Genomic DNA, 12,564 nt, shown 5'->3' with positions numbered 1-12,564 from the left:
GGTTTTGACAGCACGAGCTGATTAACGCGCATCAATGACACTTTTCAGTACCTAGTTCCCAACAGTAAATAAACTAACTAAATCTGTAAGTACAGAATGCCCTTTTGTCTGGCCCAAAAATATTTGTTTTTGAAGCCTTACCTTGCATAATCTCCCTTGGCCTCCTGCAAAAACAAAAAAATATATATTCACATTAAAAAGTGATCACAGCTGGCAAAACATCTTTCTACGTGTATGGTTTTGTACATAGAAGCAGGCGCTCTCCAAAAGTGATTTAAGAAACGTTCCAGTATAAATCACATTTTTAACAGTCGACAGATCTTTACCGCACTTGGAGTGTAACTTTCGTCACCGGTGCACTGACTCACAGCGGTTCACTCACACGACCCTCGCGTGCCCAAGCTTGGCACACCTGCTGCTTCGCGCATGCACAGGCTGGGCACTACACTGCGGAGAAAAACCTCAAAACCGCTCTGCAGAAGTGCTGCACAGGATGACGCATTCTGTTTCCTTTCACTGGCCGCCACCCCGAACCCCCAGAATCAGACGCGTGAGGGGAGCCAGGCATCCCCAACTTCACATTTGTCCCGAGCGGGGACTTCCTGCCCTCACAGACACAGAAACCACAGAGCGGCGGGCGGGCCTCACCTGCAGGATGTACGCGGCGAGCTCGAAGACGGCGTCGCTGTCCACCTCGATCAGCTCCTGCAGCAGAGACAAAAAGACGCGATGAGGTGTGAGAGGGGCGGCCTCTCCTCCAGCCTCGCAGCAGTGATGCCCCGGCCCCCGCGCGCCCTGCCCCGCTGCACCTGCAGGAGTTCCCGTCACCGCCCCCCCAGAGGTGGAATGCACGCCCCACCTCAGCCATGTCGAACCCGTGAATGCGGCAAAACCTGTCTTGGAGGCCCCCGCTCCCGGCACCCCAACCCCCGCAGCACTACAGGGAAATCGTGAGAACTTTAATACCAGTGAAAGTGCTGCGTCTCACTGCGACAGTCCAAGGCAGAATTCTGAATGTTGGAGGAAGAGAGACTTTGAATACCTTAGTATGGACAAGACCAATAGAATTATGCGGCAGTGGAGAAACGTCATGCGGCACTGTTCACTAAATTATGTGGCAACGTAAAATTATGGGGCGTAATAGAACACATTCTCTGGACGAATTATTTCGCTATTTTTGTCATTTTAATCAATATCGATACTATCAAGTAAAATGTTACACCTTTGTGTGCAGCAGGTTAACACCAGAACACAATAATGGATAAGTAAGCGCAGCTGTGTGTTTTAGTCACCTTTAAGCTGTTTAATGTAGGAATATATATTTTTTTGTTGTGGAAAATTTGACAGGTGTGGCAAATACATCGTATGTGTAAAATGCCAGAGAGGCAGAATTGCACAAGTGGAATAGGTGTCAGCACACAGGAGTACATGAACTATGAGGCCCAGTTAAACATATCTACCTCTCCAAAAACTTCACAGTTCTACATTACACCTTCCTGCAAACGAACTGCACCGTGATGAGCTATACGAACTCAGAGCTCTGTGGTGTGTGAGTAGACACAGGGGCGCTGTCAATTAAGGTAAACCGCATCAAAGGCAGCCTTGCCAGCCAACGGCTTGCGGTGACTGGTACGGGGAAGAAAGGCCACTTTCTTCCTAATTTGCCTGCAAAGTTAACCACAGAAACAAAGGCGCCTCTGCTTTTTGCATCTCCTCAATTTAAGAAAATACATTGAATTGAACAACAAAGTGCCCGGGCCCAAGCTTGTGTCTACCTTTCCTCTCTGATAAGCATACATCAACATAGCAGTAAAAAAACAGGATACCTGCCTCAGAGCCAACTCTTTAGGTTGAGCACTTACTGCAAAGATCCATCTGCAAACTTCAGGCTGCACGTTCAAATTTGGTGAGGGCCGACTTAGCCATTCATCCTTCTTAGGTTGCTACATTGGACTGCTATTTATTGGATAGTTATACCACCTTGTATTTAGGTGAGAAGCGGCATTCTATTTTGAGGTTGAAGGATATAAATGGCAAGCTCTTATCTGCAGCGGAGTAACACAACCTGATGGGGCCCTAATGCGGAATGTGATACGGGACCCCTGAATCTCCCCTAATTCACTGGTATTCATTGGCCACGGGCTGAATGGCCCCTCTCTCGAGGCCTGGCCCCCCTGCGCTGCAGCAGCTACAAGGGCCACAGAACTCTGCGTCACGCCCCCGCCTCACTTCATTGCACTATCAGCGCGCACTGAAGCAGGGCTGGGCAGGGCCGAGAGCAGGGAACACAGGGGCTAACATGGGAAATCCTGGACTGACAAACAGGTTTCTGGCACAGCGACCTAGATCTGGGTTTTAGTCGGAGCCGTGCGGCAAATGATGTGTACCATCCCTTGGTACCTCCATTTGAGTTTTACACCCGCAAACTGTGTCTGGAGTTTGAGAAATAACAGTGGCCGTTTACCTTTTCTCCACCACAAAGTGAGCGTTGGCCTAGTGCTAATCCTGTTGGTGCCACCCCCCTCAGAGGTACTCGCTTCGACGCTGAGGTGGCCTCGCCGGGATTTAGCCATTAACAAGTAGTTGGCTCACACAACTCCGCAGCTTAAATCGCGAACCCGCACCACACAAATGCCCGAGTAAAGCATATAAAATCACATCTGTCACCCAGCCCATGGCAGGAGGGCCAGGCTCACTTCAGCCAGTTGTGGGTTCTCAGCCAACAGCCCTGTGGGTAATGGGCCTCGTAGTCCTTTCTCTTCTTGTCCCGCACTTTAAGTAGTGTGCACTGAAGGGGGTCTCCCCACATCAGACCAGCTGTCAGCTATGAAATCATGCACTGGCGCGTATATCTGGAAGGAAATTAAAGTATGAAAGTGAAGTGAGTTAATTGTTAAGCTGCGGTGGATCCGGGGATCAATAACCTCGCGATCGTGCCCGCTCCCAACGCTGTCAGCACATGATGTTTTCTAAACAGAGACAAACTAACACATGCCTGGTTGGTCGTGATTTAATGGTATTTTAGGCAGGTAACCACGCGGACATCGTATATGCACAGTTTGATAATATCGCTGACACAACAAAGCCGAACTCTTCAGATGTGTGAAAAAGTGCATCACACAAAGGCAAGGATGCGGCCTTTGCAAACAAAACCGTGCAAGTGTTTGTTTCGAAAGGCCCTTCCGCGTATCAGACCAGCATTTTTTCATTTGTGCGATACTGTGAAAATGTCAGAATCAAGCGGCGTTCAAGCCGCGTCCCACTCCTTGAAAAGGAACACAAAACAACGCGCCATTGCCAGGAGTGTCCCCAGAGCGGGCGCGGGGAGACCCCCGGCCCCTGGGATGAAGCGCGCCTGCCCACGAGGGCAGAGCAGCCGTTCGCGCGCTTTCTTCGGGGTGAGCCTGCGGGACGCTCGCTTCCCAGGTTCCGCCGCCAGCCTGGACCCAAGGCCACCCCGGCCCTCCCCTGCCCCTCTATTGAGTCACCGCTGCAGCTCCCCGGCCGGACAATCGACGCTCTGTTCTTTCATCTCCCTCCTTAATTAGCAGCTCCGTGAGTGATTGAGGGGGCGGAGGGGAGGGCTGCCCCGCAGGGTAACCTGGAGCTTCCCACCAAGGTCAGCCCGGCTGCTCTGTGGGGGCTCTTTGCAGCTTGGCAACACTGGCATGTTCCGAATTATCAGCAAAATAAAGTGCCACGGGAAGGCCCGGTGCTTTGGCCCAGGTTCACCTCATTAGCCATGTTACGGTTTCTAATATGGCGTCTGCTGCGTCATTCGGCCCTGCCCGCTCTCAAGAGGGTCGCTGTTTGAAGTGCACACGTTAAAAGGCCAATAAAACTACTTTATAAGTGGAAGCAGATTTTAGTGCGGGAATTAAAGCAAACCGACTGCTAGTTGTGTGGTAGTCATTTCGCCCCAGACAGCGCTTTTCTAACGACCTTCTAATTAGTAAATTGCGCGGGGTTTATGGCAATAAGGCTTGTAATTCCACAATTCAAGGCTTAGAAAAGTAATTTTCATAAATATTCGGTGAAGTTGAGTAGCGCGATGATCACTGCCCTGGAGACCACGGATCTCCGAATATTCTTACAAGGTTTTCGCGGACAGTGGTTATTTCACAGCGCTGGTTTCCACATTAGGTTGAAATTCTTCACGCCTCGTCAGGGAAACTGAGCGCTATATAATGCCACAGGAAAAACTAAGAAAAATTACTTTTTCTTTTGGTATGGAACGTAATAGCACACTTCTATCACTTTTCAGCAGTGCTTTAAATGTACCTATAGAAGAAGTGCTATTATTACTCCCTCCACAGCACCTCTTTGCTCCTGGGACTTGCCGGTACTCTCCCATAAAGACTCACTGGCGCGACTGCCTAGCCATACCAAAACCCCCTTGCGATGCCTCCATTTCCAGGCCTTCTACCCTTTTGGGCCACTACACTGGAATGTTCTACCCATTGACATTCGTGCCTCACAATCGCTTAAAGAGTTTAAAATAGTATTAAACTGTAGAGCAACACCTTAGATATGTTTTAGCGTTCGCCAGTCAGTCATTTCTGGTTCAGCCAATCTAAGCCTTTACTTTTCTAATTCGGTCAGCTGCCCTACATTCATTACCAATATACTGCCCTCACCACCAGTCAAAGTTAAGAATCCATTTTTAGCAAACAAAGTTTGGCGACGAGCTACCCAGCGGTGTTTAAGGAGATCAGTGGTGAAGACAGCGCAGCAGTGCGGAGGGACAGATCCTGCGCAGCAGTTGAGGAGCAAAGTTCAGCGCAGCTCAGCATTGGATGGTCACAGTGAGTGTGCCCGTGAACAGTTTTTGTGCGTCAAGTACTCGCAGCGAAGTGTGTTGGTGTTGACTATTGGCTTTCTGCTAGGCCCACCTTCAAGAGTGCACAGTCATTATTTATTTTTTATTTTTAAAAAACCCAAAAAACGTATGACGTCAGGTGCATCGACTTTGACGACCATCTTAAATGAGGATCAAAACCAAGGTAATCAATAAGAGGAATGAACGTGCGGTGACATGATCAACTTTACCAGTTACAGTAATTTGAGCTTCAGTATCCGTGTTAAGTTGTCACAGTAACGCCAGCATATAAACAGGACACACAGCGGCCATCCTGGATAGGGCTACGATATGTACGTTTCCAAAATGTAGAAAAGTGGCGGTGGTATCACAGATCCCCACTAATGGCACTGAGATCTTTGATAGGATTTTGAGTGTGGGATATGAGGGAATTTGGCGGAAGGAGACCAGGGGAAGAACAGACCCAAGGCCACTTTTGAAGTAAATGGGCGATTCATCCATCTTCTGGTGGGTATGGGGTTCATGTACACCATAATTCCCAAGATAGTGTTTGAGATTGTGTGGAGTGGGGTTGCACTAAATCCCAAATATATTTCCCCAGGAGGCTATCAAGGTGAAACTTAATATTTTGGGTTATATGGATGAACACATCACATTTGAGAAAAGGGCATACAAGGAAAGGTGTAGATAGCTGAGCAAGGGCCTCCAATTTTCGGGTGTTTACACCAATGTGTCCTAAATATCTTAGAGCTCCATCTCAAGTTTTGTTAGTGGAGGATGAATTTATATCAGAAATATTAGATGGTACAAAACACATATCTGACAAGCTGGGACAACTAAAGGAATATGTTCACAATACTGTACTCAAGAAACAAGCAGTACTAATCCAACATAAACTCAGGAGATTACCAGTGGTGGTTTGGGAAGAGGTCAAAAAGTTTATTCAAGAAATGTTGCAAGAAGGGATCACAGAGTCTGTAGAGTCATCAAGTTGGGTGTCACCCGTTGTCATCACAAAAGAACCTGATGGGCAGTTAAGGTTCTGTGTTGACCTCAGATCATTGAATAAAAGTGTGCTAGCAGACACTTTTCCCTTACCTAACATTAATGAACTGGTTTTAATGATGAAAGGGGGAGGTACTTTTCAAAATTGGACTTAAATTCGTTGGATCGTTAGATCAAGCTCCACGAGAAACCTTCAAAACAATGGAGGGAACTTTTCAATTTACTCACATGCCATTTGGTCTGTCATTGACAGGGAGTGTATTTCAATACAAGATCAGTGAGGTTTTCAAAGGCTTCAAGAACATTGTGTGTTGCAAGATGACATATTAATGTTTGGTAAAACCACTGAGGAACACAATGTTATATTGAAGCAGGCTGTGGATAGGATCGCAGAAGTAGGTACCACTCTACGTAAAGAGAAATAGTTCATTTTTGGAGCAGTAGGTTGAATACTTGGGTTATATTCTTTCAGAAGAGGAGGTAAAACCTAAAGAAAAATGTGTTGAAGGCAATTGAGTTGGCACCGGCACCTCAGGATAAAAAAAAGCAATTAAGATCCTTTGTGGAAAGGTTTGAGGACAAAACTGAGAATAAGAGGTCATTATTCAGGAGTGGTCAACATTTTTCTTGGAATCAGGAACAGGAAGAGTATTTTACTATGATCAAAAAAGATTTCTGAGGCAGAGATCTTGTTACCATTTGACATCAAACTCAAGTCCTCTAGAACTGTAATGCTAGTGCCACCGGCCACCGGCGTAGATGATATTCTCTCTCAAAATATGGAGGTCTTGAGAAAACTGTGGCATGTGCATCAAGAACTCTTACGGTTTCCAAAATAAATTATTCTGTTATTGAGAGAGAGGCACTGTCAGCTGCCTAAGTTGCGAAGTATTATCGAACTTATGTGTGGGGTACACAATTTATCCTGAGGTCAGATCACAAACCACTAGTTAAAGTGCTTCTTCCTGAAGAAGCTAGTAAAGGCTTGGTGAAATTGACGAGGCTAGCGGCTAGATTCCAGGAATATTGTTCCATCATTGAACATATGTTTTAGCTTTCACCAGTTATATTCATTTTCTGGTTTAGTCAACGCAAACCTAACCCTTTATTTTTCTGATTAGGTCAGCTGCCCTACATTCATTATCAATGTACTGCCGCCACCACTAGTCAAAGTTAAGAATCCATTTTTAGCCCAAAACCTTTTCCACCTGAAACCATAGTGATATAATTTTATGACAGTATAAACTGACTGATCTAGCTGAATGATATATTCAACTATAAGCAGTAGCATACCTTAAGATGTGATGTTTTTGTTTTGTTACAGCCTTGAAAAAGCAACATGTGTCGCGAAGCACGTATTGGCTGTTCTGCGTTGGACATAGTAGTATCTAAAGGAATTTTTTATGTTCTGTTATTTGAAAACATGTATTGTCACTAGTCTTTGTGTTATGCATTCTGTTGATGATATTGAAGATAACATTACTTTTAGAAATTGTCATAAAAACCTGAGAAGAATATATCTGTCCAATTGAAACAATATAATGTATTATCATTTATAATTATATATAATAGGATTAAAAATTTGCAGTTTGGAGTGGCTATTAGGGTGCCTCTTACAATCATTTTGTATTTTTGTAACTTGTTAGGTGATAGGAAGGCAATTATACCCTTAGAGAGCACCTTTGCCTTTGACCTGGATACCATATAGACTTATAGCTTGCCGTAGCAGGCTATACCAGCCATTAAAGGCCTGCTCCAGCGTTAAAAGCCCAAGCTGAAGGAGAGGGCCTTAAACAACGGAGCAGGACGTTTTCTGCCGCTATAGCCCAGCTACGAAGGGCTGTAAGGCTATTCGAACATTTAATAAATAAAACATAGCCCTCACAGAGCCCAAGGGGATTAAAGTCCCCTTGGGCACCATGAGGCATTTGTTCACAGCTGTTGCTGTGAACAACGAACACTGGAAAGTTGACGCTCCAGGCTTTTACCAGCCAGTAAAAGCCCAGAGCACTCTATTGTCTCCTTTGGAGCTCCCAACATTCCAATGTTCTAATAGTTCACAATTGCCTGCATTTTATATAGGCCCAAAAACATTTCACTTAGTTAAAATAGCCCAAAAAGTAGATCAGTTAATCTACTGGTCTTCTTGCACTCACAACTGATGGGCTACTCTTCAACAACATGTATTTCATTTTATGACTCCGCCCCATGGACATCTGAAGGATTTTGGGGGGCCTGGGCCAAATGTATTTTGGAGGCCCCTGTTTAGAACAGCTTTGAATTTATGATCGCATTTCAGCTTTCATGCCCTCTTTGGGCAGGTCACTGACAATGCATACTCGTCCAAATTCTAGGTTTCCAATATCCTAACACAGCAGCAGTTCACTAATATTACTGCAAATAATCTATGTGCCACCCTCCCATTTCTCATATGTCAGGTCCTGTTTTGTTCTAAAGGAAACTTATTTTTAAATAGATGTTGCATGAAACACAAACAACATTTCTCTGCAAAATGTCTGATAGACTCAGACATCACCCACATTAAAAATAAAGTAGAGGAAAATGGCATTTAGCAGTCTGTTAAAGAATTATTCAAGGTCATCAGGGCAAGACTCTCTGCAGAACAGAGCTGGCTTTATTGGGGAGGGGTCGGTGGAGGGGGGGGTCTGAAAAGCCAGAGCCCACTTTGCCCATGCTTTAAAACATCTCTGTTTGGCCCGGGGGAAATGTTAAATATGCCACAGTTAATACTGTAAATTAGAATTATTCTTTTGGCACAAAATTACCAAACATATTCAATTATATATATTTGTACATTTATAAGTAACTTGGCACAAAAATCCTACTGCAGGAGCACAGGTACAACAAATTTATCAAGTCCAAGTGACTGCTGCTGTTTGAATTTTGTTGCATTTAGCGCTATTTTCTTAGCACAAAATGCATCCTTGGTTCCATTTTGGACAGAAGGGTGTTCCTCTCGCTTAGAAAATAGCTTTAAATGCTGTGTTGTGCCCAGTGCTTAATTTGTAAATAAATATGTTCCGGTGCCCAAAGCCCTCCTCTTAAACACGCGGCTGCTGCATTTATATGTACGAACATGGAATTCTGAGGCAGCATAATCCTGAAGCCATCTCCGTCCTCTTCAATCTATTTAAAGCCACTCCCTGCCCCTTCAGCGCACTCTTGCAGCTTTCTACTTTCTCCCATTCTGACGCTTTTTTGTTTTTCCCTTGAGTGTATTTTGCTCACAGTAAATGCTTGATGCAGAGGAATAAGCTCCGGCCCTCAAAAATAAGTGCCGGTGCTCAGCACCGGAAACAACAAGCACAAATTAAGCACTGGTTGTGCCCCTTGCGTTATTCAGCTTAATAAACAAGTTACTTACCTTCGGTAGCGATTTATCTGATAGAGAGACATATGTTAGTTGCAGATTCCTTACCTTATAATTTCCCCAAAGCTTCAGACTGGATTAGGAGATTTTTCTTTGAGCAGTAATCTTGTGTGCTGTCAAGTGGCATCGGTCACCTCTGTGTATGTCGTTGGCGTTGTGGTCGCCGTGATGACACCGGGGTATTCATAGGTACCGCCTCAGTGATGTCAGATTCTTTTCACGACTTTCCACACCAAAGCACGCAAAGTGATAAATTGGCCTACATACAAAGGTGTATCTCCTTTGGGAAGAAAGTAGGCCCTCGTAGGTGGCACCACTTTGTCAGGATGAACAGACAAAAATGGGGGTTTTGAAGAAAGAGCGTGAAGCTCACTCACTCTGCGAGCAGAGGTGATGGCAACAAGAAATGCAGTTTTGAGAGTAAGGAGCTGCAAGGGACAATTGTCCCTTAAGGAATCTACCAACAATAGGAGACTTAAAAAGGGGAGGTTGATCTGGCAATCTAAGAAAGGCTGAGATAGCCGATAAAAAACCTAAAGGGGTGCCCAGAGCAGTGCTGGACAAAGGAAAGGATAAACAAAAGAACCTCAGAGAAAGGTGCAGAAAGGGGAATCAACAGATTTGTTGGAATACCATGCTACAAATTTATGCCAACGACAGGCGTATACCGCTTTGGTGGAGGGATACCTGGCTGCTAAGATAACATCAAAGACTTTGGGTGGAAGGTCACAAGCTGTCAACTGCTGCTGCTCAATCTCCATGCATGAAGGCGAAGATTGGACAGGTTCGGGTGGAAGACCGTCCCCTGTTGCTGCGACAGAAGATCCTCCCAAAGAGGCAGTCTGACTGGAGGATCTGCGGCCATGCTCAGTAGCTCTGGTTACCATACTCTCTGTGCCCAGTCAAGAGCCACAAGGATTACTTGGGCCCTGTCGTTCTTGATCTTCTTCAGAGCTCTGGACTGAAGTGGCATTGGCGTAAAGGAGGCCCGAGTTCCACTCGAGACAAAAAGCGTCGCTGAGCGAGTGCCACCTTGACCACTCCAACATGCAAAACAGCTGACATTGTGCATTCTCTGTGGAGGCAAACATATCTAACCAAGGCTCTCCCCACTGCTGAAAGAGACCTTGCCCTACCTCTGGATGGAGACGCCATTTGTGATTGACTATGCATCGCTGGCTGAGTTTGTCTGCTCTGGCGTTCAGAGAGCCCGCCAGATGTTTAACCACCAAGGTAATGTCCTGATGTGCCCAGCTACGTCCAGAGGTGCAGAGCCTATTGACAAAGGGTCCAGGACCCCACTCCACCCTGTTTGTTGCAGTACCACATGGCGGTAGTATTATCCGTGAACACCTGCACCACTTTTACTTTGAGAGAGGGAAGGAATGTTTTCAATGCATGCCTGATTGCCCTGAGTTCCAGAAGATTGATGTGGAGTCCAGACTCCGCCGGAGACCAGACACCTCTGATATCCACCTCTCCCATGTGGCTGCCCCACCCCAGGAGTGACGTGTCTTTCACTGCTGTAAGATCCGATTGGGGGAGGGAGAGGGATCTGCCATTGACCCAATCTTGATTCGAAAGCCACCACAGCAGATCTTTTGCAGTCCCCTCCAAGATGTGGACCATCTCAGACAGATTCCCCTGATGCTGCGCCCCCTGGAACTTCAAGTCCCACTGCAGAGCCCGCATATGCCATCTGGCATGTCTCACTAGCAGGATGCAGGATTCCATGAGGCCCAGCAGCCTCAGAGTCATTCTCACCAAAACCCAGGACAGAGGCTGAAACATCAGAATCATTGCCTGAATATCCTGGACTCGCTTTTTGGGAGTATAGACCTGAAACTGCACTGTGTCCAGAACAGCACCAATAAAAGGGAGCATCTGACAGGGTGTCAGGTGTGACTTTGGCATGTTTATAATGAACCCTAGCATATGCAGAAGGTTCGCCAGAGTCTGAAGGTTGGAGACGACTTTCTGAGGTGTGTCCGCCTTCAACAGTCAGTCGTCGAGGTAGGGAAAGACTTTAACCCCTAACCGGCGCAGATGAGCTGCATCCACCACGATCACTTTCGTGAACATCCGAGGGGTGCTGGCAAGACAGAAGGGGAGCACGGTAAAGTGAAAGTGCTCGTGACCTAGCACGAACCGCAGGTAGCAGCTGTTGGCAGGCAAGACTGGGATGAAATAAGCGTCCTGCAAGTCCAACGCTACCATCCAGTATTCCTGGGTCCAAGCCAGACAGGACCTGTGCCAGAGTGAGCATTTTGAATTTCTCTTGAGGAAGACATTGAGAGCCCGAAGGTCTACGATAGGATGTAAGCCCTTCTCCTTTTTGGGCAACAGAAAGTTGCAGGAATAACAACCACAACCTACTTCTGGCGCAGGGACCCTCTCTATCGCTCCCTTGGCCAAGAGAGCCATGACTTCCTCGTGGAAAAGTTGCAGATGATCCTCCTATAGGTGGCTGTAGGATGGCAGCATGGTCAGAGGGGCAGTCCCAAAGGGGAGGTAGTAGCCCGTTCAGACAATATGCAAAACCCATCTGTCCATTGAGATGGATTTCCAGTGGGGCAGGTGATGGAGAATCCTGCTGCCAACTGGTCTGAGATGAGGGGACGGACTAGGAAGGCTTGGAGGCTGCAGCAGGGGTGGGGCTGGACTAGGCAGACCTCTGGTTCCCTGTCCTACGAGCCCGTGGGACTCCAGGTCCCAGGTAGGGGCTGAGTAGTGTGGGTGGCACGGTGGCTGGGAATGGGACGCAACAGGTAGCCCCTTCCGTGGCCACAAAAGGGGCGAAAGGCAGACTGTTGGGGACGAGGGACAGTCAAAAGGCTGCGGGACACAGACGTAGCCCAGGACTCCTTGAACCTCTCAAGTGCTGAGTCCGCCTTGTCTCCGAAGAGGTGAGTGCCATCAAAGGGCATGTCCATAAGGGTCTGTTGGACATCCCCTGAAAAACCAGATGTCCTCAACCAGGTGTAGTGCCTCAAGGCCATTGTCGACTCTCTGATCTACGCAGAGTCGGTTGTGTCAAGCCCACATTGAAAAGTGAACTTCACTACGTCTCTCCCATCGGCAACAGCTTGGGAGATGATAGACCGGGCCTCCTCCGGGATCTGCAGCAAGACTTGTGCAACTGTAACCCACAAGGAGTGGGTATAACAGTCCAAAAGGCATGCGGTGTTCACTGGCCTCAATGCTAGACTGGAGGAAGAAAACATCTTCTTCCCAAGTTGGTCCAGCCTCTTTGATTCCCTATCCGGGGAGCGGATGGGAATGCGCCAGATGATGAGAATACTTGGATAACAAGGCTCTCAGGCGTGGGGTGTTGGGGCAGGAATTTAGG

At 46.9% G+C, this 12,564-nt stretch overlaps 1 protein-coding gene across 13 annotated transcripts in view; it reads right to left on the bottom strand.

Annotated features, from left to right (window-relative positions):
• The window catches only part of FRMD4A (FERM domain containing 4A), a 676,100-nt gene that overhangs the window by 152,936 nt on the left and 510,600 nt on the right, over nt 1-12,564 (bottom strand). For all 13 annotated transcript variants that reach the window (XM_069228743.1, XM_069228739.1, XM_069228737.1 and 10 more), the window contains exons 6-7: nt 649-705; nt 142-164 (exon numbers count right to left, since the gene is read on the bottom strand). In XM_069228743.1, coding sequence (XP_069084844.1) covers nt 142-164; nt 649-705 — 80 coding nt within the window. The remainder of the gene's footprint in view (nt 1-141; nt 165-648; nt 706-12,564) is intronic.

This window comes from Pleurodeles waltl, chromosome 4_1 (genome assembly GCF_031143425.1).
Source record: "Pleurodeles waltl isolate 20211129_DDA chromosome 4_1, aPleWal1.hap1.20221129, whole genome shotgun sequence".
In the NCBI taxonomy this organism is placed as follows: domain Eukaryota; kingdom Metazoa; phylum Chordata; class Amphibia; order Caudata; family Salamandridae; genus Pleurodeles; species Pleurodeles waltl.
The sequence above is the reverse complement of the archived record's forward strand: the minus strand, read 5'-3'. Positions and strand labels throughout refer to the sequence as shown.